This window comes from Pipistrellus hanaki (genome assembly GCF_964339955.1).
Source record: "Pipistrellus hanaki genome assembly, chromosome: 9".
Classification (NCBI taxonomy): Eukaryota; Metazoa; Chordata; class Mammalia; order Chiroptera; family Vespertilionidae; genus Pipistrellus; species Pipistrellus hanaki.
The window spans coordinates 76,635,223-76,659,509 of record NC_140511.1 but is presented as its reverse complement, the minus strand read 5'-3'; the positions used below and the strand labels follow the sequence as shown (position 1 = coordinate 76,659,509).

General features: G+C 65.2%; 2 protein-coding genes across 6 annotated transcripts in view; one reads left to right on the top strand and one right to left on the bottom strand.

Annotated features, from left to right (window-relative positions):
• SYT7 (synaptotagmin 7) overlaps positions 1–15,441 on the top strand; it is a 59,335-nt gene extending 43,894 nt beyond the window's left edge. For all 5 annotated transcript variants that reach the window (XM_084895856.1, XM_084895857.1, XM_084895855.1 and 2 more), the window contains 5 exons: positions 4,458–4,728; positions 8,787–8,956; positions 9,069–9,183; positions 9,702–9,901; positions 10,805–15,441. In XM_084895856.1, coding sequence (XP_084751982.1) covers positions 4,458–4,728; positions 8,787–8,956; positions 9,069–9,183; positions 9,702–9,901; positions 10,805–10,909 — 861 coding nt within the window. In that variant the 3' untranslated portion in view covers positions 10,910–15,441. The remainder of the gene's footprint in view (positions 1–4,457; positions 4,729–8,786; positions 8,957–9,068; positions 9,184–9,701; positions 9,902–10,804) is intronic.
• A 2,298-nt stretch (positions 15,442–17,739) lies between these two features.
• On the bottom strand, positions 17,740–20,334 carry LRRC10B (leucine rich repeat containing 10B). The gene has a single exon (XM_084895723.1). The coding sequence runs from the start codon at positions 19,513–19,515 to the stop codon at positions 18,637–18,639; it is 879 nt and encodes a 292-aa protein (XP_084751849.1). The 5' UTR covers positions 19,516–20,334; the 3' UTR covers positions 17,740–18,636.
• Between the last annotated feature and the right edge of the window lie 3,953 nt (positions 20,335–24,287).

Genomic DNA, 24,287 nt, shown 5'->3' with positions numbered 1-24,287 from the left:
AGGCCCCTCCAGCCCCATCTCTCTGGACTGAGCAGGGGCCTGAGGAAGGCTGCCCGTGCGGGATGCTTTCAGGGCCCAGAAGGGGCAGCCCATGAGCAGAGCCCCGCCCGGTGGAGCTGGTCTCAGATCCCCATCCAGGGACCTTCCCAGCTCGTGGCTGCGGGGCCCGCTGAGGTCCAGGAGAGCCGGAGAGCAAGCAGGGCCCCGTCCTGATCCCTAGGAGGGGACACAACAGCTGCTGGGCTCTCCTGCTGGCACCCGCCCACCAGGGTCCCACCCTGTGGTTCTGGGCGCACCACTGCTGCTTTTCACCAAGGCAGAGGCTGTGGCTTCACCGGCGCCCCCTGGCGGCAGCATCCTTCTCCCCTCTGCTTCCCATCGGAGCTGTGGCAGCTCAGGAGCGCCAGGAAGGCTGGGGGAGGGGGGGACCCGGGGCCAGTGGGGTTCCTACTGGACATGACCTGGGACAGGTCACTTCCCCTCTTCTCACTTCCCCCACAGTGAGAAGGAAGGGGCTGGGTGGGCACCAAAGCTCCTGACCTCCCTGAGGGCCCCAGAGCCCCCAGGCCCCCACCCTTTGCCATTTGGGATTCTGGCTGGTTCTAACCATCCATCCCTACTGCTCTTGGGTAGCCCAGCCCGGGATCTTGTTAAAATGCAAATCCCCCATGGCGAAACCGGTTTGGCTCAGTGAATAGAGCGTCGGTCTGCGGACTGAAGGTTCCCAGGTTTGATTCCGGTCAAGGGCATGTACATTGGTTGCGGGCACATCCTCGGCAGGGGGTGTGCTGGAGGCAGATGGTCGATGTTTCTCTCTCATCGACGTTTCTAGCTCTCTATCACTCTTCCTTCCTCTCTGGAAAATCAATAAAATATATATATTTTTTAAATGCAGATCCCCAGCTGCCCTGGCCCGAGTGGCTCAGTGAATAGAGCATTGGCCTGCTCCCCAAAAGGGCCGTGGGTTCAATTGCAGTCAAGGGCACATACCTGGGGTGCAGGTTCGATCCCCAGCCCCAATCGTGGCATATGCAGGAGGCAACCAATTAATGTGTCTCTCTCACATTGATGTTTCTCTCTCTCTCTCTGCCTTCCACTCTCTCTCAAAATGAATGGAAAAATACCCTGGGGAATGATGAACAACAAAACACAGGTTCCCAGGCAGCAGGCCTAAGGGGGACCTAGAAGCCCACACTTCTCTGGGGTGCACATGAGGGCGTCCGATCTCCCTGGTCTCCCTCGGGCCTCCTCACCGCCCCCTGCCCTCCAGGCCCTTGCCCTCCAGGCCCTTGCGAGCCGAGCTCTCCACTGCCCTCCTGTCCCTCCGACTCACGTGGATGGACAGGCCTCCGCACAACTGCCTGCTCCCCCACAGGCTCTTAATTGGCTCCAGCTTCCCAATAGCCGGTTGCCAGAAGGGATGGCCCTTTCCCAGCCAGCCCACCTGCGGGGCGGCTCCGGGGAGGGGCGCACCGCCGCGGGGAGAGGGAGGAAGTGCAGGCCTTGGCCCCCTCCTGGGCCCAGGGGACCCTCTGGGTGGCAGGCAGGCCTCCGTGGCCAGCCCCCGGCCACAGGCAGGTCACTAGCGTCAGCAGGGAAGAGGAAGGTGAACAGGGCGGAAGTGAACAGCTGTCCGAGCTCCTGGCCCGGGCTGTCCGAAGCTGGGGGTCAGGAGGAGGCCTGGGCGCCCGTGGTTTGGCCAGAGGAAGACTCAGAGGGGAGGCGGGACCACACACCCATCGGAGTCATTCCGCCCGGCGCTGCCCGAGTGCTGCTTTTAAGGATGTATTGATCGGTTGATTTGTGAGAGGAAGAGAGACAGAGGGAAACATCAGCTTGTGGTTCCACTTATTTATCCATTCACTGGTTGATTCTTTTAAAAAAATTTTTCATTGATTTCAGAGAGGAAGGGAGAGGGGGAGAGAGATGGAAATATCCATGACGAGAGAGAGTCCTGGATCAAGCTGCCTCCTGCAGGCCCCGCACTGGGGATGGAGCCCACAACCCGGGCATGTGCCCTGACCGGGAATCACACTGTGACCTCCTGGTTCCGTGGTCGCAAACTGCAGCTCAGGAGCCACTTTCGGCTCTTTGGACCCTTGAGTGTGGCTCTTCCACAAAATACCACGGCCTGGGCGGGTCTATTTTGAAGAAGTGGCATTAGAAGAAGTTTAAGTTTAAAAAATGTGGCTCTCCAAAGAAATTTCACTCGTTGTCCTGTTGGTATTTGGCTCTGTGGACTAATGAGTTTGCCGGCCACTGGTTCATAGGTCGATGCTCAGCCACTGAGCCACAGTTGATTCTTACCCCACAATCTTGGCGTCTCAGGACGATGCTCTAATCAGCTGAGCTCCCCCACCAGAGTCCAGATGCTTCTTGATGCTTCTGCTGGAGCAGGGGCTCCGGCAGCACCTCCCTGGGGGCGTGGTGGGGGTGGCCTGCTCGGTTGCCATGGAAACAGCTCCTGGAGCTGTCCCAGCTGGTTAATTAGGGCTCTAGGCTGTGGCTCTGAAAGGCTGGGAGCAAGCACACAGCCATTGCCAGCTGACGCCCATCGGCCCTCCCCCAGGCCACCTCCAGTCACTCGGACTCCACCCCAACTTTTGGAAGAAAGGAAGGGGGTGAGAGGTCATTATAGGGTCTCCCAGCAGCGGAGCACCGAGGGCCAGACTGCAGAGCAGGACTATGTTAGGGACCTGAACCCATTTAACCCTCCCAGGAACCCCACAAGCTAGGTCTCACAGTCCCATTCTGCAGATGCGGAAACTGAGGCTCAAAGGGAGTGGGCTGGTGAGAGGAGGGGGGAGCACCAGGGAGAACGGCGTCTGGGGAGGGAAGCCACATTCGCAGGGCCTGGGTGGGGCGGGCGGGGTGCCTGGAGAGCCCTCTTCCACCGTGAGGAGGAGCAGGGGGCAGCTCAGCCCCCGTCCAGCTCCAGGCGGGACCAGGCTGCACGAGCACTGACCCGGGTTTGAGCTTCCCCTCACCGCTCGGCGGCTGGATGCCAGTCAGCACCCTGCCCGGGCCCCAAACCAAACAGAACACTGCCACATCACCCCCTCCGGATGCCACAAAGAATGAGGACCAAGCCCCAGCTCAGGGCAGGGCCAGGGCCCGGCAGCTCCTGTTATCTGTGACTTGGATGCATCTGCCCCGGGGCCGGCCAGTCCTCCCTGGCTTAAGGGAAAGGCTCCGCCTGGCCCTGGGACATGGGCCTGCTTTGGTGGCAAGAGCGGGCCTCAGAGGCAGAGAGGGTGCGTGTTGCTGTGCAATCTCGGGCATGTGACTTAACCTCTCTGAGCCAGTCTCCCCAGCTAGCGCGGTGATCACTGCCCGGCCCGCTGTTGGTGAGAATCGGTAAGAAGGTGATGGAGGGTCTTCTGTCATGGTAGGTGCCCCCAACGTGTCTTCTCATCACGAGGTTGTTCAGGGTTTCAGAGCGTGGGCCGCTCTCCAGGAGGAAAGAGAAGGCGCCGGGGGCGAGTGGGGAGACGGCAGGGCTGGGCAGTGTCACCTGGGCCGCCCTGGCTCTCACCCATCCCCTGAGGAGCTTTGGGTGCAGGGTGCCTGGGCCCCGTGAGCCCCTGGGTCTGGGGTGTGGTCGGGGTGGGGCCCAGGAGGCCGGAGGGGCAGTGTTCTCAGACCTGCCCGGACACCCCGAGGAGCAGCCACAGCTGAGAAGACTCGGCTGGGAGACCCGCCCCCGGTTCCTTCCTATTTCAATGTCGGCCTGGGAATCAGACCCCATGCTGCCCTCCGTCCGTCTGTCCGTTGCTGGGCCAGCCCAAGTGTCCGCCCCCCCAGGGGTGGGACTGAATGTGGGTAGTCTTCCCTCCAGGGGTCCTCGCCAGGTGTGTGTACTGGCATCTGAGGCTCCTTTTAAACAACTCTGCTGCCCACCCCGGGGCCCCCCAACCACGTCACCTCAGGCTCTCCAGTCACCTCTCCGTCCCCAGAACCCCAGTCCCTCTCCGAGGAGGGGTCACCGGTGTGCACAGCCCCCCATCTGCTGGTGGGTGTGTTTCACAAAACACAAGTCACCCCACAGGGCTGGGGGGGTGGGAAGCTGGCGGAGGGAGCTCAGGCACCAGGGGAGGTGGGGGCAGCCCGGGGTGGAGCAAGGGCAGCGGACCCGGGGCATCCGGGAGAGGCCGGGGAGTGGGGTGCCCACCGCCCTGGGGTTCAGGAGACGGGGGTGGAGCCGGCTCTGCCCTCCCTCGCTCCCCCTGTGAGCCTGTGCCAGGCCCCTGCCCTCTGTCCGAGCATCCTCACCTGGGTGTGGATGTGGGCGACCCCCACCCCATGGCCAGCAGACAGATGAAGCAGCTTCCAGCTCTGGCCCAGCTTGGGGCGCAGAGAGGCCTCCGGATGGTGCGGGGCTGCCGTGAGGCTCCGGGAAGCAGAATCCTCCCAACACACCGGCCTCTTCCCCCCCACAAACCCCGCCCCCCCCCCAGCTCTCCCCAGGTTCCGAGGAGGACGAGGCTCACGAGGGCTGCAGCCGCGAGAACCTGGGCCGCATCCAGTTCAGCGTGGGCTACAACTTCCAGGAGTCCACGCTCACCGTGAAGATCATGAAGGCCCAGGAGCTGCCGGCCAAGGACTTCAGTGGCACCAGCGACCCCTTCGTCAAGATCTACCTGCTGCCCGACAAGAAGCACAAGCTGGAGACCAAGGTGAAGAGGAAGAACCTGAACCCCCACTGGAACGAGACCTTCCTCTTCGAAGGTGAGGCTGAGCCCCCTGCCCCGCCCCCCCGCCCCCCCAGGGGCACTGTGTTCCTCCCCATCCCCCACACCGCACATACGTGACCACAGCACCAATGCGCGTGTTCGAATACACACACACACACACACACACACACACACACACACACACGCCCACACAGCACGTGTCTCGCCAGCTAGGCTGCTGCTTGTGTCTAGCTGGGATTAGGCTGCAGTGCTGAGTGGGGCTGACCTCAGCCAGAGGCCGAGGAGGAAAGCTGGTGCTTGGCTCAAACCAAGGACCCCAGGGAGGAGGACAGGAGGAAGGGAGGCCCCACAGGTGCCCAGGGGGAGCCACTGGAGCGACCACAGGCCGGAGCGCCCGCAGGCCAGTGGTTAAGAGCACAAGCTGTGGCCCGGGCCTCCGGGTGTGGATCCCAGCTCCGCCCCTCCTCGCTGTGTGGCCGGGCAAGTGCCCCAGCCGCCCTGTGTCCGAGCCGCCCTGTGCCCGAGCCGCCCTGTGCCTGAGCCGCCCTGTGTCCGAGCCGCCCTGTGTCCGAGCCGCCCTGTGTCCGAGCCGCCCTGTGTCTGAGCCGCCCTGTGTCCGAGCCGCCCTGTGTCCGAGCCGCCCTGTGCCTGAGCCGCCCTGTGCCCGAGCCGCCCTGTGTCCGAGCCGCCCTGTGTCCGAGCCGCCCTGTGCCCGAGCCGCCCTGTGCCTGAGCCGCCCTGTGTCCGAGCCGCCCTGTGTCCGAGCCGCCCTGTGTCCGAGCCGCCCTGTGCCCGAGCCGCCCTGTGTCTGAGCCGCCCTGTGTCTGAGCCGCCCTGTGTCTGAGCCGCCCTGTGTCCGAGCCGCCCTGTGCCTGAGCCGCCCTGTGTCCGAGCCGCCCTGTGTCCGAGCCGCCCTGTGTCCGAGCCGCCCTGTGCCTGAGCCGCCCTGTGCCTGAGCAGCCCTGTGCCTGAGCAGCCCTGTGCCCGAGCAGCCCTGTGCCGTGGCTTCCGATCAGGCAGCCAGCAGGTTGTAAAGCACTCACACCGCCTCTGGGAGCAAAGGCCGCCCTGCCCATGGGGCGAACGCCCTCCTCTCCCTGCAGCCCCTCCTCCTCCCTCCTCTCTGAGGGCTCCCAGGGATTAGGGAGTCGGTGTGTGAGGCAGTGGTTCCTGCCCCAGGCCCTTTGCAGAAGCTCCAGCCTTTCCCCACAGCCCTGCTCAACCCCCCCACCCCGGCCCTGGCTCTCAGACCCCCTGGCTCTCAGAACCCCTGGCGTGCATCCCAGGGACTCTGGTGCCCCAGACATCTGGCACCCCACCCTGCTTCCGCGAGGTGGCAGCCAGCTCACCCTGAGCAAGTTACTGACGGGGAGTGCATGGTGCTCCTGTTTGAGCGTGGGGGTCAGTTTAGAGATGGAACAACCAGCAAGAGGCTCAGCCATCTGGAGGTGTATGCAGCCAGTTAGTGGGCAATGTTTATGGGCAGAGGCCCAATCCGCCGGTCCCTTCTGCAAAATTCATCGAGCATTAACTCTGAGCTGGCATTTTCCTGGGCATGGGAGGCGGGAGGTGGGGAGGGAGAATGGAGGGGGGGGGCATGCAGAGCAGAACTATGGCCCTCGAAGCCAATGGAGGACATAGATGTGTAATGACTAAGCCATGCGCTGCGTGACAGGAGCTGCAGGAACCCGCTGTGAGCGCCACTTGGTGGTGGTGAAGGGCATTTCCCAGAAGAAGGGCCATTAGAGTTGGGTTATGACGGGTGAATAGGAGTTTGCCAAGTAGCAGGCTGCCTTCCCCGGTGTGGACAGGAGCTGATGAGAGAGCAAGGGCTTCTTGGAACCTCCAGCATTGCCAGGGCACCCATCATGCATTTCACCTGGAGGAATGCCCAGGTTGCCTGGGCTGGGCCCCGGGTCAGGTGCAGGCCCGTCAGCAGGAGGGGGGCCCTGGAGGAACAGAGAGGCTGGAGGTTCCTGAACCCCTGCTCCCTCCCGGGAGGGGCTGCTCTGTGCGTCTGGCGTCCGTGGCTGAAGGCGCTGGAACCCCCAGGGCCCTCCGCCTTCGCCATCGGTCCAGCCGAGCTGTTGTGTCCTCGCCCCTTTCGGTTCAGATCCCGGATAGGGATCCGACCCCCTCAGGCCTCCAGGCTGGTCTGCACCCCCTGCACCTCGCAGGCCAGCCCCTCCTCCAGCAAAGCCTCCCGAGGTCCAATGGCTCCAGCTCCAGGCCCGGCCCTGGCGTCCACCACCATCTGCAACCATCCACACTCCTTCCCCTCCCCTCGGGCCTCCGCTCCCGCTGCACCCGGCACGCTCCGCTGCTCGCCGGCCGTTCCACGGCACTTAGGCACTTGTTCAGAGATTGATTCACTTAACAAACAGGCAGCAGTGCCACGTGCCAGGAGCAGGCGGATGCCGGGCCCGGGGGCTGAGGACAGAGCCCGTCCTAGTGAGCGAGTCAGACGCGAGGACACGGACAGAGCCGTCTCCAGCGCGGCCGGTGATGCTGCGAGAGGGAAGGCTGGAGTGCAGCGGGCACCTGACCCCATACGGGCTGTCAGGCAGGAGGGCGGAGCGGAGGCCGGGGCGGCTGGAGCCCCGTCATTGAGCGAAGCGTGGGCACGAGACGAGGGCGAGGACAGCGGGCCAAGTGGGGGCGGGCTCGGAGCCAGGGCGGGTGCACGGCTTTTATTGTGAGTGCCCTGGGGCCTCCGAGAGGCTCGAGGCGGGAGTGTTATGATGCCGTTTCTATTTTTGAAAGCTCGCTCTGGCCGCGGTGGAGAGCGGGCTGCGGGGGCAAGCGGGCAGGCAGGCAGGGCGGTTTGGAGGCTCTTGAGACTGTCTAGGCAAGAGGTGCCAGGCTTGGGTGAGGGGGGTGCCAGGCTTGGGTGGGCGAGGTGCCCGGGGAGAAGGGGCAGCCGTGGGACCTGTGAGGAAGCTGGGGAGCATGGCTAGAGCACTGGGAGGAGGCGGGGGAAGGGCAGGGCCCTGGCAGGTGCGTGCCATCCTCTCCCACTTCACTTTCTTTCCTTATGTGGGGCCCTCCCCCGGCCGGACGTGGTCCTCTCGGGCTGGGCTGCTGGCCCAGACTCGCCTCGGGACGATGGGCAATGATGGCAGGGCTGCCAGGGGGCAAGGGGACCACAGAGCGGTCACGGAGTCGGGTCCACGGTGAATGAGTGAGTGGGTGGGTGGGTGGGTGAGTGAGTGGGTGGGTGGGTGGGTGAGTGAGTGGGTGGGTGGGTGGGTGAGTGAGTGAGTGGGTGGGTGAGTGAGTGGGTGGGTGGGTGAGTGAGTTGGTGGGTGAGTGACTGAGTGAGTGGGTGGGTGGGTGACTGAGTGAGTGGGTGGGTGGGTGACTGAGTGAGTGGGTGGGTGGGTGAGTGAGTGGGTGGGTGGGTGAGTGAGTGAGTGAGTGGGTGGGTGGGTGAGTGAGTGGGTGGGTGGGTGGGTGAGTGAGTGGGTGGTTGAGTGAGTGGGTGGTTGAGTGAGTGGGTGGGTGGGTGAGTGGGTGAGTGGGTGGGTGGGTGGGTAAGTGAGTGGGTGAGTGGGTGGGTGACTGAGTGGGTAGGTGGGTGGGTGGGTGAGTGAGTGAGTGAATGGTCCCAGTGCTTTGCATTCACTCTGGGACCTGGACTAGAGACTTAAGCCATCTGAGCTCAGTCTCATCCGTAAAAAGACAAGAGAGCCCGGCCGGTGTGACTCTGTGTTGACCTAGGAATCAGGAGGTCACAGTTCGATTCCCGGTCAAGGCATGTGCCCAGATTGTGGGCTCGATTCCCAGTGTGGGGCTTGCAGGAGGCAGCCGATCAATGATTCTCTCCCATCATTGATGTTTCCATCTCTCCCTCCTGCTCCCTTCCTCTCTGAGATCAATAAAATATATATTTTTTAAAAGGACCAGTAGCATCTGCCTAGGAGAGTTGTCAATGGGAACCAATGAGATGATGGTTCTCACTGAGGTGTCCGGAGGGCCCATGCAGAGGTGGCCTGGGCCCAGGCGGCTGTGGCAGGAGGGGGCAGGCCCTCTGCCCGGAGCCGGCCCCGCCCTGGCCGCGGCCCCAGGCCTCACTGCGCTGTCTGTCCCCAGGTTTCCCCTACGAGAAGGTGGTGCAGAGGGTCCTCTACCTCCAGGTCTTGGACTACGACCGCTTCAGCCGCAACGACCCCATTGGGGAGGTGTCCATCCCCCTCAACAAGGTGGACCTGACCCAGATGCAGACCTTCTGGAAGGATCTGAAGCCATGCAGCGATGGGAGTGTAAGGCCCGGCGCGGGCATGAGTGGGGGCTGGCGGGTCAGGGCTGGGGTGGGGGGGGTCAGGCATGCTGTGGGAGGGGTGCCCCGCCCAGCTCACCCGCCCTGTCCCCCAGGGGAGCCGAGGGGAGCTGCTCCTGTCGCTCTGCTACAACCCCTCTGCCAACTCCATCATCGTCAACATCATCAAAGCCCGGAACCTCAAAGCCATGGACATCGGGGGCACGTCAGGTGCGGGCCTCCTGCGGTGGGGGCCGGCGGGGGGGTGGGGGGAGGCAGGAGGCTCGGTACATGGGGTCACGCTCTTCCCATCACCCCCCCCCCCCGCCGCAGCCCACCTCCAGTCTCCACTCCTGCCCCAGAGCCCTGGGCCTGGCAGCCTCGGGGCCGCGTCCTCTCGGACTGTCCTCCCAGAAGCATGAGGCAGGGACACTGCGGGGGGGGCCTGACTTGGACCCCAGCTCCCACACCGCTCGTCTGTGGCCTCGGGAGAGACCGGCCTCTCCGGCTGAGTTTCTGCCTCCGTGTGCGCAGGAGGGCCTCAGGGTGGCCGAGTTCCCCCTCCCGGCTCCTTGGTCCGGCGGTCCCGACCCCTCTCTTGCTGGGGGTACCCTGACCCTCTGCAGAGAGCACACAGCCCCCCCCCACCCCTGCTGCCGCCCCGGGGAGGGGGGCGGGGGGAGAGGGAGGAAGATGGGCGCCCTGGGAAGCCGCCCGCTGCCCGCTGACCCTGCCCCCCTGGTGCCCAGACCCCTACGTGAAGGTGTGGCTGATGTACAAGGACAAGCGGGTGGAGAAGAAGAAGACGGTGACGCTGAAGAGGAACCTGAACCCCATCTTCAACGAGTCCTTTGCCTTCGACGTGCCCACGGAGAAGCTGAGGGAGACCACCATCATCATCACCGTCATGGACAAGGACAGGCTCAGCCGCAACGACGTCATCGGCAAGGTAGGGCGGGCCGGCGGGGCGTCCTAGGACGCGGAGGGGGGCGTGGAGGGGGGCGCGGGCGAGCGCAGGGCTGCGGAGGGAGAGCGGGGCCGCCTTCTCCCCCTGCCCCCGCCCCCGGGCCTCTGAAGAGGGGGGGTTGGAGGGGCTTCTTCCGCCGCCTGGTGCTGTGGCTCCGTCACCAGGGCAGCCAGGCGGAAAGGCAGGGGAGGAAGGATTGCCCGGGCTCCCAAAGTGACCTTCGGGGAGAGGACGGCGGAGCAGCGGCCCCCGGGGTCCCCCCTGCAGAGGGCGAGCTGTGGGGGCACGCCCCGCCGCCCTGCTGCAGCTGCGTGGCCTTGGGCGGGTCCCGGCCTCTCTGAGCTTCAGTGCTCTCACCTGGGCAAACGGAGCAGCTGCTCCGACTCTGCAGGACTCCCGGGGGGGGGGGGGGGGGGTGCCTGAGGGCTGTCCCCCTGAAGGCTGTCCCATGAGGGCTGTCCCCCTGAGGCTGTTCTCCTGGTAAACCGAGACTGCTCCTCCTCATAGAAGAGCCAGAGAGCCCATGCCCGGCCTAGAGGTCTCCAGGAGGTGCCTCTGGGCATAGCCCTTCCATTTCCTACTTGGAAACAGCTGTCCCTGCTCCGTCGTGGTTAGTGTTAAGCGGGTGAGCCTGGGAGGCGGCGGCCTGGGCCAGCTCCCGGCCTAACTCTGAGCGGGCTCCCCTTCCTGAGCCTGTTTGCTCCTCCCGATGAGTGTGAGGTCCCCCTGCCCCACAGGCCCACAGGCGGGGGGGAGGGGCCTGGCGAGGGGCTCGTCACTGCCCGAGGAGGCCCCTGGTCCCCCCGATCCTAGGTGGCAGGGTCACCTCCTGTGGGGCGGGCACGTGGCCCGGGGGGTACGCCACCAACGCGTCCTCTCCCCCAGATCTACCTGTCCTGGAAGAGCGGGCCCGGGGAGGTCAAGCACTGGAAGGACATGATCGCGCGGCCGCGGCAGCCCGTGGCCCAGTGGCACCAGCTGAAGGCCTGAGGCGGCCGGAGGAGGCCCAGGGGCCGGGGCCGGGCCCCCATCACGCCCGCACCACTTTATGCACAACGCCTGGCCCGGTCCCCTGCGCGGGCGAGGGAGCACCCTGCCGGCTCGGCCAGGGAGGGGTCCCAGAGGTCACTTGGGCCCCGTTTCTAGGAAGCACCAGCCCCCTCCTCCGCCAGGCCAGCTCTGGGGGAGGGGCTGTGGGAGCCATTTTCCTGCTTTGCCCCTTTACCTTCCTGACTTGCTGAGACTGAAGAAGTGGGGGAGGCCGTGAGAGCCGGACCGGGACGGGCAGACCCCTCCAGAGGCCCGCCAGGGGGGCACCGTCCCCCGTTTTCTTTAAGGCGGTGCCTGGAGTGGAGCGAGGCCCAGGAGAGGGGAGGCCAGGGTGACGGGCCCCGGCCTGGCCAGGAGAGGCCGGACCCAGGGCAGTCGCAGGTGCCGGCTGGGCCCTGAGCGCCAAGGACAGCAGAGAGCCCCTCGGGGGCCCTGGAGCCGCAGCCCTGTGTACTTGTGTTGTGTCCACCATGTGTGTGTATGTGTGTGCACGCGTGTGCATGTGTGTGGGTGGGGGGCTTGCTCCCTGTGCCCCTGGGGCCAGCGGTGTGAAGACTGTGCAGAGGGGGCAGGGTTTCATGAAGTGAGGCGGGGCTGGAGGCCGGAGGGGACAGTGCACTGAGCCAGGGGCCAGAGAGGAGAAGCAGGGAGGGGTGAGCAGGGGCAGGGGAGGGCCGCGTGGGGAAGAGGGGCAGAGGCAGCTGGGCTGAGAACTGGGCTGCCTCCAGCTGTACCCCCCGCCCCCCAGGGGCCTCTCTCTGCTCAGAGTTCTCCGGTAGCTCCTTCCCCGGTGACGTCATTCATCTCTTGAACATTGTTTCACCTTTTAGGCACCTACTGTATGCATCCCCTTCCGCCAGGACCCACCGGCGCCCTTCCTTCCAGAGACACCCTTGCTCATCCCAGATCACACAGCCCAGCCCCGTTGGCAATATTCTACCTGAGTCCCACTTTCTTCCCCTTCATCTCGCCCTGTCCGTGCAGACCCGCCCTCACCCCCACCCACCCCCACACTCCGCCCCCTCCATCCTCCTGCTTGCTCCCCTTCCCTGTCCCTGTCTCTGCTCCTGCTTCTCCCATTCTCCTCCTGGAGTGTCTCCTCCCCTCCCCGCTGCTCCCCTTCTTAGTTCAGGCCAGGGAAGCAGGGAAAATTCAGGGGCCCAAGAGAGGAGGAACAGGTGAGGGGTGAGTGGAGGAGGTGGGGAGGGGTGTGGGGAGTTCGGAGGTTTCGCGGCCTCCACGGCTGCAGATCCTGTCCCTTGGCGATAGCAGATTCGGGGTTACCCCTGCTTAAGCCTGCGCATCCCCCTAGGGGCCTGGTAGTGATTCAGGACGGCTGGCTACAGCTTCCCATCCCCGGGGTCCGGAGCGGGACCTGACATTCCCGGAACCCACCGCCAGGTGGCGCCAGGACACCGCGGTCGGAGACCGCGCGCTCGGACCAAGGCCTGCCCCAGGCGGAGGCGACACCCCGGGCAAGGAGAACTCTGGGCAGGGCCCCCTTTACGGAGCGTGGCCACAGCATGGGCATTGGGGGACCACCCTCCTTCCGTAGGCGCCCCCGGAGCGGAGCGTTTTTCCCGGATCAAACTTCCTGACAGGAGCCGCACCCCTGCCCCGTGGAGGTCCCGCAGTCGGTGGGTCGCGCTGCAGAGTGGAAAGCGCTCGTGTGCACAGCGAGTCGCCCCCATCCCTTGTAAACCCACCTGTTTCTCTAGGGTAGCTCTGCTCAAACTGGGGGTCTGCCCCCTCCTCCCCGAGCGGGCTGGGACCAGCCCCCAGCGGGGGCGGGAGGGCGGGGACTCCGAGGCTGTGGGGAAGCGAAGAGGGGGTGCTGTCTCGGCAGGCAGAGGGGGGGCTCTGCGCCCCTGCACCCCGCGGGAGGCGAGCGTGTGAGCCAGGGGCGGGGCGGGGGCAGAGCCCAGGGTGGGGGAGGGGGGAGGGGAAGGGGGTGCACTAATTTGCAAAGAGTGGGCGGGCCAAATGCAGCCTTTCTCCCGCCCCCAGCCCCACCCACTGGGTTCTCAGCCAATCACATGCAGAAAGCATCTCTGCGCGGGGTCTTCCCACTCTGACCTGGATCGTCCCCCCGCCCGCGCAGCGGGGACGCAGAGGAGGGGCGCAGGCGGTGGGCCAAGGATCTGGTGCGCTGCCCCGGGCGGGTGGGGGGGTCTGCGGAGAGGGCGGGCTGGTCCAGGGAATGGGGGAACGGGGATGGGGGCGGGCACCGCAGCCCTGCCGCCATCCCAGGACCTTGGGCAAACCACCCACCCTCCCGGGGCCTCAGTTTCCCCATCTGTAAAATGATGGCAACAATTCTTCACCTACCTCATAGGGGAGGTTGTAAGGCCGCCGCCACCTGGGGTCACGGCGCGGGAGGGGTGTTGGGGGGACTGGGAGGGGCTCCCCGCAAGCAGCCAGCGTGTTATTCCTGCAGCTGGAAGCAAGGCGCGCCGGCCTCTCCCCACCACCACCCCCCTCCCCACGGCGCCTCCGGGCGCGCGGCCGGCCTGGGCCCACCTCTCCCTCCTCCGCTGCGTCCCGGCCCCTTTCTGAGCGTCGTCTCCGTCTCCGTGGCCCCTAGACTTAGCCGTTACCTGTCCAGGTTCCCTTTCTTGTGACGTCTCCCCAGGGCGCTGCTGTACAGACCCCACCGCCCAGGGCCTCGCCCTGCCCACCGTGCCCACACCAGGAACACAGCCACAACCACGCGAGGGGGCCCCAGCCCCCCAACCCGCTGGGGCCCAGGGCTGGGGGCTGGTAGCCGTTGTTTGTATTGTGTTGGAGTCCGTGAGAGCAAGTGTTTTACTTAAAAAACAAAACAAAAAAAAGCCCACTGTCACAAAAAAAAAAAAAATGCATTCAAGAGAAATGAAAAACCGAAGAAGAAAAAAAAAAAAAAAAAGGAAAAAAGAACCATAAACTTTCCACCACGCACACCCTCTAAGCCAGAGACGTCCTCTTTGCAAACCGTATCTTTGTGGGGTCGGCCCCGCTCTGGTGGGGCCGCTCGGTTAATAAAGGATCGTGGACAAGTCGGGCCTTGGCTGTTTCCTCCGCGGGGCCCAGCCCCCCTCCCCGCCCAGGGGAAGAGGCAGTGGGGTGAGGGGTGGGGAGCCTGGGCCGGAGTCTCCCCTCACCTTGGCCATGAGGCCCTTCGGCCGCACATCAGCACCCGGTGCCCGGGAGCAGCCAGGCTCCAGGCTCAGGCCTAAAGCACGGCGTGTCAGGAGCGGGGTCACCGTGAGGTCTGAGGGCACCCTGTAGCTCGCCTGGTCCCACATCCCCTCCCCCACATCTCAGGGGACCCTCGCCACCCTCCAAGGAGGGTCAGACAGACCCAATAGGGGCTCGACCTCCCCCACTGCCGCCGTGTTCATGTCAGCGGCTCCTTCCCGGCCCGCGGGGGCCGCTCTGGTGGCTGGGCCTGTGGCTTCTCGCCGCCCTTTCTGGGCTGAGTCCTGGGTTAGAAAAGTCTCTCCAGCTCAAAAAAGCCCGTGGCCAGCCCAGCCCAAAGGAACCGAGGCCAGGGTTCCTCCGGCCACCGGGGGGAGCCATTTTCTTCCTGCCCTCGCGGGCCACCAAGGAGCAATAACCATCCAACCGCCCGCACCCAGGCGGGCAGGGGACACAGTGCCGGCCGCTCTCAGGGCACCTCAGGGGGACGGTGCTACCCCTGCTACAGGCACCAGGGAACGAGGGCCCTCAGTTGTCATGTGTCCACCCCAGAGTGGGGGCCATCGTGCCCCCTGCTCCCTGGGCCCCGGCCAGCAGCTGCCTCCTGCAGCGCCGAAACCCCCACGGGAAGCTGCACACCTTCTCCCTCCCCTCCCACCATGTCTGGCAGTCCATGCAAACGCCAGTTACAAGGCGGGGTTTCTTTGTCCTTCTGATCTCTGCCCCGGAGATGGGAGGGGGCCTGAGGGTCAGGTAAGTAGCTCAGAGGCCCCGCCCCGGAGTTCTCTGCGGGGAGATGGCCTTGGGAACCGGCCTAGAGCAGGGACAGCTCCCATCCTAGGGGGCGGCCTCCCGCCGTGGGCCCCATCACACTGTGGGCTCCGGCCTTCTGCACTTTCTGCCTCGCTCTCCTGCCTCCACTTGGTTAGGCCCCTGGTCATCCGCAAGACTGGCCCTCCCCGCCCGGGGCCGGCCCGCTGCCCCTGGGGCTCGCTCTCCTGGGCTCGGCGCCTCGGGAAGGCCATCATGGCTGCACTCGCTCTCCCGGCTCCCCACGCAGACACACCGGAGGGCGATGCTTGAACACGCTGCGTCCCCGCCCACGGCCCCTCTCCCGCCGGCACCCCTGGCAGCGGCCCCCCTCCGTGTCCGTGGCCTGTGTGTCTGTGTCCTGTGTGCACGTGTCTGTTGTGTCTCGTTTAGCTGTGAGCCCCCTGGGCAGGGATCCCTGTCTCAATCTGTGTTCCGTGTGGCACCCCTGGGTGCACTAATAAACGTCCATCCTCAGAACGAAATGCCACGTGTCTTCCGGCAGCGTGGGGACCGGTGCTGAGCAGGCGCGTGGGAGGCCTGGGGGGCAAGGAGGCGACTTCTGGGCAGGGCCCGGTCCCCTGCACCCTGTTCTGCTTGCCCAAGTGCCTGACAGGGGCCAGGAAGAGGGGGTGCCATGACAAAGCCACCCTCCCCCATCCCTGCTGCTCTGCCAGCCAGGAGGTCTGGCTTGGGGGGGAGGAGGGTCCAGAGGGAGGACGAGCAGGTCACTGACAACCACCACTCCTCCCACACCCAGACCTGACGGCCAGCCCAGGCCGGCAGGGGCTGAGCGCTGGGCTCGGAGGCCCAGCCCCCTCCGGTCCTGGGCCGCCTCTTGCCCTGCCACAGCTCTGCTCTCCTCCCACTGCCTGCCTTCCTGCTCTGATGCAGACTCCCCGGCCTCTGCCCTCAGGCCTGGCACAACCACAACTCCTCACGGCCCTCCTGACCAGCCTCCCCCGCCCCACGTCTTCCCCCGGGGCCCGCACATGCTGACTGCCTTGAACAACTTGGACAGTTGTGCGGGGCACAAGTGGTGTTAACAGTGGCCCTCCAAGTCACCCCCTCCTCCCGCTCCCGGGAGGGAGGCACGGGCAGTTATCGGGGGAGGGGCCCCAGGCTCTCTTCCTCACCCGGGGGGGCTAGCTGGACTGTCCAGCAGTCCTGGCGACAGCCCCTCCCTCCCCGGGTCACCCCCATTTCCGCAGGGAGACAAGCCCTCCGAGGGCTCTCCAGCTGGGCATCAGCCCCCACTTTAGGCAAACTTTCTCTCCCCGGGAGCGGGCTCCTGATGGTGAAGCAACAAAGCCAGGGGCCCCATTGGGGCCTTTGCCCAACCTGGAGCTCTTGAGTGAGTGCCGCAGGGAGAGTTTCAGGGAAACAGACCAGAGAGGAGAGGAAGAGGAAGAGGAAGAGGAAGGACCCTGGAGCTCACAGTGCCAACAGGTACTTGTGACAGAGGCTGCCCCTCCCTCCTCCCCCCCCCACCCTGCACCCCAGCATCTAAGATGCGCATAAAGGGAAGGCAGACAGACAGGGTTCACGGGTTCCTGAGCTGCAGTGGGATCTAAATCAGCCCACCTGTGTGCAGACGGAGGACCTGAGGACCCCCAGGTCGGGGGTGCGGGGGCGCCATGACCTTCTCAAGGTCAGTCAATAGACCGAGGACTGGAACCCAAGCCTTCTGATGCTATGGCACGGGGCACGGGGTCAGAGGACATTCTTGCCGGCAGCCACTCCTCCCCGGCCTGTGGGACTATGTCCTTCCTCTAAGTCCCCAGGCGCCGAGAAGGCCCCCCGGCCTGGAAGGAGCCACACAGGGTGAGTGCGGGGACCTGAGGAGCTCCAGGGGGGACCACGTCTGCAGCGCCCCGGCCCCCTCTTCCTCCTCAAGCAGGAGGCAGCCAGCCCCCCAGCTCCCCGCGTTCTGCCGTCACTCTCACTGGCAAGCTGACTGCTCCAGTCCCTCCCCAGCCGCCTCCAACCTAGGCCCAGCCCAGTGGCCAGCAGAACTGCTGGGCCAGGCCTGACCTTTGGGCCTTGAATGACATCAGCCCTGTCACCATGGTGATGGTGGCCTAGCAGCATCTCATGGGAGATGGGCCTCTAGGCTTGGAGCTTTACCATTTTCTTCCTTTCTTTAAAGTTTTAAATTTTTCCCCCCTTTTTTTTTCTGGACAACGAGGGGAGAAAGTCAAACCATAACCGGAGAAAAAGAAACTAAGAGGGAAAGAGGAAGAGGGAGCTGGAAGGAGGGAAGAACAGAGTCACGGGGAGTGGGAGGGATCGCAGGAGGTCAGTACCAGGGAAGGAGTGGAGAAAGGCCAGCCCAGCCTGGGGAAGACTCAGGAGCATCTTAGGTGTCGGGAACCTGAGCGTTAACCTGGAGGAGACAAGGAAGGGGCGGAGCTGGGGGCTGGGCGGCAGAGGGGAAGCTACAGCAAGCCGGATGGGAGCAGCCTTGAGCAGCCAAAGCCTTTGGGCCTGCTCCCCAGACAGAAGGCGGCAGTGGGCTGCACGGCTCCCTCAGAGCCCAGGTCCAGGGACAGAGGGCAGTGCCAGAGGGAGCCAGGGCCCCGCAGCAGTGGGACCCGGTGCCCCCAGGGCTTTAAATAAACAGGCGTGGGGAAATGCACATTCTTTCTCCAAGAAATGTAATTTGCTTGCAGCCAGTTTTTTCCCCCCTCTTCCTAAAGAAACCACCACCACCACCACCACCACGTGGGGCCCCGGCCCCGACAGTGTCCCTGAGTGTCCCTGGCCCCGCCCACCCCGCCCATTATTGCTCGGATGGGAAAGATCTGGCCCGGGAATGGCAGAGTGAGGCCCCTCCTCGCCCACTTGAGGCTGTCCCTGGTGACGGAGGAGAGGCACACAGCGCTCGTCCCATGCCCCGCGCCGTGCCAGCCGCCCTGGCTGTGCCCATTTAAGGGAATGGAGAGTGCAGGCAGTGGGAAAGGCGCTGGGCCGCCTCCCCAGCCCCGCGCACTCTCCGTGCAGGAGGCCTCCAGGCAGAGTGGCTGCTTGTCAACCTTGACAGCTGGGAGGCTTGGCGGGGGAGGGAGGACAAGCTTCTCTCGCTGCCAGATTCCAGGCACAAACTGGGAGGAGAGAACTGGATACAAGGCGAGGTGCAGGCCCTGCCTCCTGAGCCCCCCCTCCCCATACAAATTGGGGGGGATGGGAGGGATGGGGAGGGAGGTATGTCCAAGGCGCCCCGGTGAAGGGGCCCCAATCACAGGTTCCCACTTCTGTCCTGGGCACCGGCGCCTGCAGGCCTCTGCCCGGCCAGGCCCTCCTCCCAGGGCAGGCCTGCCTGGCAGCAGCGGCCCTTCCAGAGGCGGCGGGCCTGGGAGAGCCAACCTCCAGGAGGCAGGAGACGATGGGCACCTGGGTGTCCACCCTCCGCCAGGTGCCGATTCCACCGACAGCAGTGGCCAGTTTCTGGGAGGAAGCGGGCCTCTCCGTTGTCTTGTCAGTGACCCTCTCAGGGGCCCCACACAGACACGGGGGCTGGCTGGAGCCATGCTTCCTGGTCTGACGACCGCCCAGGCCTGTCTGAAGAAGCCCCCCAGGCCTGCCTGTTCCGGGCAACTCCCCCCAAGTGGCCCCTGCTCTGCCCACCGCTCCCACGGAGCTCCCCAGAGCCGCCGAAGCCCATCACCCAGAGCACAGGCTCAGGTGCCCAGGCCTGGAGCAGCGTCCAGGGTGCGCAGGCTGCCCCCCGGAGGTCCCAGGGCCCGGGAGCCCCCGCCCCCGATGAGCAGGTCCTCTTCCTCGTCATCCTCGAAGGCCCGTGCCGGCCGCCGGGGTGGCCGCCGGGGGACAGGCTCGTCGCGCTCGGCCATGCGCTCCACGGCGCCCTCGCCCACGAGGAAGACGGTGTCGGCGACGCGCGGCGGCCCGGTGACCGGGTTGTGGTCGTAGGAGAAGACGCGCAGCGAGCGCAGCGGGCGCAGGTCCGGGAAGCCGCCCAGGCGGTTGCGGTCCAGGTCGAGGATGTGCAGGCGGCCCATGCGCAGCAGCGGGGGCGGGAACTCCTCGAAGCGGTTGCCGTAGAGCCAGAGGCCGCGCAGGCCCGTCATGCGCGGCAGGTCGGCGGGCAGCGCGCGCAGCCGGTTGTCGCCCATCTGCAGCGACTGGAGCGCCCCCAGGCGCAGCAGCGGCCGCGGGAAGCGCCGCAGGAAGTTGCCCTCGATCCAGAGGCAGCGCAGGCTCTGCAGCTGGGCGAAGTCGCCGGGCAGCGCCAGCAGCCGGTTGCCGCCCAGGTAGAGGCGCGCGAGGCGCGGCAGGCGGCACAGGCCGTCGGGCAGGCGCTCCAGCTTGTTGAAGTCCAGCGCCAGGATGCGCAGCTCGCGCAGCTCCTCGATCTCCTCTGGCAGCTCGCGCAGCCCCGTGCCGCTCACGTACAGCTTCTCCAGGCGGCTCAGCGCGCACACGGCGCTGGGCAGCCGCCGCAGCCGCCGCCCGCTCAGCTCCAGCTGCTGCTCGCCGTGGCGCAGCTGCTCCTCCGCGTCCGACGGCAGCTCGTCCAGGGTGGACTCGGCGATGCCCATGGTCACGGGCCCCGACCGGGGCCGCCGCCGCCGCCGCCGCCGCCGCCGCCGCCGCCGCGCGGCATCGCTCCGCTCTGGTCGCCCCCTCGTCTCCCCGACGGGGCCGAGGCCGCCCCGGCTCCGGGGGCCCCCCGCCCCGGCCTGGCCCTGCGCCGGGAGGGGGGCCGCGCGCGGCCGACAGGAGGCCCCCGCTCGGGGCCCGGCCTCGGGGCGCCGCGCTCGGAGGCTCGCCCTCTGGCCTCCCCGGCTCCCGACGCCGGCGGACTGGCTCGGGTTCGCTCTGACTCGCAGCTAAGCGACCCGTCGCCCTGGCAACCCCCGACGCGGCTGCCAATGAGGCGGAGGGAGGGCGGGGCGGGGCGGGGCCACGGAGCTCCCGGTGCCGGGGTTCGGGCGCCGGGCGCCGGGCGGCGTAGGCCGAGGGCACCCCGGGGCCGCGCCCCCCGAGCCTGACGTTCCGTGGGCACAGACCCGTCCTCCGGCGCTCGCCCGTCGCGGCGAGCCACTCGGCTTGGCGGCCATTGGCGCCCAGACCGCAAGTCCGGGAAGAAGGGAGCGAAGGCCGGAGACGCCGGCGCGCCCCCCCGGACTCCGGACACGTGGTTTGGAGAGGGGCCTGCGGCGGGCGGTTACCGCGGCCCCTCCGCCACCGCCGCCCGCGACCGGCTTCCCCGCGAGGGCCGCTCCGGACAGGGACTCCTTCGGAGCAGCGCTGCCGCCCGGCCCTCTTCGCGGCGGGTCCCATCCCGGGACTTTCGGGGACTCAGCCTGGCTCCGCCTCGTCCGCGCCGGGACGCCCGCCTCGCCGGCAGGTTGTTCCTCCGCGCGCGCACCCCCTCTCGCCCGCCCGCCCGCCCGCGGCGCTCAGGCTGCGTGAGGACGGAGGACCCGCACCTGAGCGCCTCCGAGCGCCGCCCACCGGGACCCTGTCACCCGGGACTGCCTGTTGCGCATGCTCCCGCCACCGCGGCTCCGGCCCCCGCGGAGCCTCCTGCAAAGCTCGGGGCAGGGGCAGGAAGGCTGGCTCCCGGGGTTGGGAACCTGCGCGAGCTCAGCTCTCCCTGCACGGAGCCCTGGCGTCATGGCTCTGAGAGATTGGATGAGCTGAGTGACTTGCCCAAGGTCACCCCACTGGCGGGGGGGGTTGGGGGGTAATTTCAGAGAGGAAGGGAGAGGGAGAGAGAATGAAGAAAGAGAAACATTGATCCGCTGCCTCCTGCACGCCCCCTATAGCAGGGGGATCCAGCCTGCAACCTGGGCACATGCCTTTGATAGGGATCGAGCCTGGGACCCTTCAGTCCGCAGGCTCTATCCACAGAGCCAAACCGGCCAGGGGTGCAGTTTGAGCTTTAACAGATGTGAACAGCCGTGTAGTATTGCCATCACTCGGAGTCCCCTGGTGCCTCTTACCGTCACCTCTCACCTCCCAGGGTCAGCTCTCACCGCGGGCCGGTGGGGCCTGTTCTCGCGTTCCATGTGAAGGAAGTTACTCAGTGTGCACGCACTCCCTTCGCTCCTGACTGCGTTTGCTCAGACACGCCATATGAGCGTGGGATAAAGGAGCAAGAGCAGTGGCAACAGGGCTAGGGATGTCGGGGTTTGGGGTCACAGACAGGTATTGCTGCAGCCAGCAGCCAGCCCGGGACCCCGGTCTTGGGATGGAAACGGATGAGATGCAGACAGGACCCCTGAGGGAGGGGGGACCCAGGCGGAGAATAAGCACAGCCCTGACACCAGAGCTGGGGGGGGGGAGAGGGGAGGGCCTGGGCCTTAGCCAGGGGGCCTTCTCGCTCCCTCCAGGCCTCACCCAAGCCCCCACTCAGCTCTCCCTTCTGCTTCTTTGGGAGAACTTCCCGGAGGAAAACCCAGCCAAGCTGATGGGTAAGGCTGAGAGCCACTCCCCCCATCCCCCCACAACCCCCCCATCTCCACCCCCTGCTGCCCCTCAAACAGATGCCCCCTGAGGGAACATCCGCTGTGGAGGAGGCAGCCCAGCAGCCCCCCTCACCACATGCTTGGAGCTGGCACTGCCTGCGCGGGCAGGAGCCACATGCCCTGCCTCTCCAGCACCCGCCCGCCCGGCACAGCGTCCAGGGTCCCGGGGCGCGGGGACCAGCCCTCTCCTTTCTCCAGGCTTTTTCTTGCTCTCGCTCGGTACCTCCGCCTCCCACCGGGTCCTTCTCGGTGGGTACAGGTAAAATGTGCTGGCATGCCGGCCCACGCAGGCTGGCAGCGGGCAATCACGCTGATGAATCACGCTGGCACTGCGGGCGCCCAGTTCTTGTTGAGGCGTCACTAATGAATTAGCTCCATCCCCAGCACGGGGCCTCTCAGCCTTTTCCCACTCCCCGGGACGGCAGGAAACTGAGAGCCGGGGAGGGGAGCCGGGCGGGAGAGGGGGCTCCCACAGCGATAGGAGCTGGGCCCACACTCCGCCACCCTCTGCCCATTCCCCCACGCGAAGGGGCCGGCGGTGACCGCTGTCCTCAGGCCCCCAGAAACGGCCTCGCCATCCCTGACCATAAGCTGTCAGCCTGCCCACCTCCGAGCCCGTATTCTGTTGAAGAAATGGGACCCGCAGGACAGAACGGAGCTCTCTGTGATGGCACCCCGTGCTGTGAGGGCCGCACACACTTGGTCAGCCTCGCTTTCAGTCCACTTTCTTTTCTAAGAGAAGGAAGGAAACAGCACGTGTAACATAGAAGTCCCCTTTGTCTTCCCTCCAGCGTCCCCACACGCCCCACCCTCACCCGCTCACCCTGGTGGCTGCTGAAGCTGAGCAAGGCCATGGAGTGTGAGCACCCCGGGTCCTTAGCCGGCAGGGATGTCAGCCTGTTAGAGCCCACCACGAGAGGTCAGAGGGCGGGAGCTCAGCTCCGAGGAGGTCACAGGCTCTGCTCATTGTCTGCGGGAAGCTGGGGCGCGCGTCCCCGGAAAACACAGGAGGTGGGACTCCCCTCCCCCAAGATGTCACAGCTCCCACGGGTTCATGGGCTCCTGGGGACCTCGCCCCAGGCCCTCATTTGGCAAAATAAGGAAAGTGCCAGTGCTCTTCATGCCATGCCCCCTCGTACCTGCGCCCCCGGAACTCGAGTCCTCACCTGCATGCCCGTATTCACTCACCGAACAGTACGGCCCTGCTCGTGTGGCTGGCCCAGGGCGGTGAGTATGAACGTGAGCATATCAATAGACCCGAAACCCTGCCTCTGCAGGGCTTACGTTCCTGCCAGTGGAGATGATCAACAAGAGGCATTTCCCGCTGTGCCAGGCATCGGTCCGGCTGTGGAGGAAGGAACACCAGACAGAGGGACGGAGGCCCTGCAGGACCAGGAGCGGCAGGGAGCCCTCAGGACAGGAGGCACCGGAGCCAGGGGGGGGGAAGAGGCCGTGCAGACAGATGTCCGGGGCACATGTGTTCCAGGCCGGGGTGGCAGTGCCGGGACCCCGGCAGGAGTGTGTCAGGTGCCCTGGAGCTGCAAGGAGCCCAGGCAGCAGGAGATGGCAGAGAGAGGACGTCTCAGGATGGGGGTCTTTGTGAAAGCTTTGACTTTGACTTTGGTGAGTGGTCACTGGGGGGGTGGTTTGAGCAGAGGAATGGCATGAGCCGTCATACATCATTTTTTTTTAAAATATATTTTATTGATATTTTACAGAATGGAAGAGAGATGGATAGAGAGTTAGAAACATCGATGAGAGAGAATCATCGATCAGCTGCCTCTTGCACACCCACTACTGGGGATGTGCCCAGAATTGAACCTGGGACCTTTTAGCCCATAAGCAGACGCTCTATCCACTGAGCCAAACCATTATGGCCTGACATACATCTTAACAGGACCCCTGTGACTGTTGCTGCAAGAAAGGAATGTGTGTGTGTGTGTGTGTGTGTGTGTGTGTGTGTGAGAGAGAGAGAGAGAGATAAAGAAATTCATTTTCTGACCACCGTGGCCAAGCAGGCGCTAAGTTCCCCTGCTCCACAGATGAGAAAACCAGTTCAACCAATTCAAATAGCTTGCTCTAGCTGGTGTGGCTCAGTGGCTATAGTATTGGCCTGCAAACTGAGGGATCCCAGGTTCGATTCTAGTCAAGAACACAGGCCTGGATTGCAAGCTCAACCCCCAGTAGGGGATGTGCAGGAGGCAGCTGATCAATGATTCTTATAATTGATCTCTCTCTCTCTCTCTCTGAAATTAATAAAAAAGAAAACATTTTTAAAGAAGAAGGTAAGTAGCTTGATCAAGGCCACACAGCTGGCAAGGGCAAGGCCAGGATGCAAACCCAATTCATCGTATTACAAAGCCTGGACCCCCATGGCACATTGCCTCGCTCAGCTGGGAGAAATTACAGAAACCACCCAGATGCCGCTGTGCTCGCCCTCATCCTGCAAAGATTTCCAGAACTGCCCCAGGATGCAGCGTGTTTGCCCAACTGGGAGCATCCTAGACCCCACAAAGCAAGCCTCAGAACCCCAAAGCAGACGCAGGAAGGCAGAGCAAGGAGGCCGCCACGGCCAGGGGCAGCCTAGGGCTGTGCTCTGGGCTCAGGGTTTGCCCATTAGCAAGTTGCAGGCACTGCCTGGGCCACCACTGGCCCGGAACCCTTCATAGGCAGTCAAGCTCACGAGGCTGGCTCAGCCGCTGCCACCCTGTGCCCCAGGCCCCCGAGAAACTGGAGGCCACAAACACCCTGGGGATCACGTTCCCCGAAACCAGAGCTCTTGAGAGCGACCTGGCTGGTGTGCTGAAAGCTAAGAGTTCTCTCCAGCCCTCCGGTGA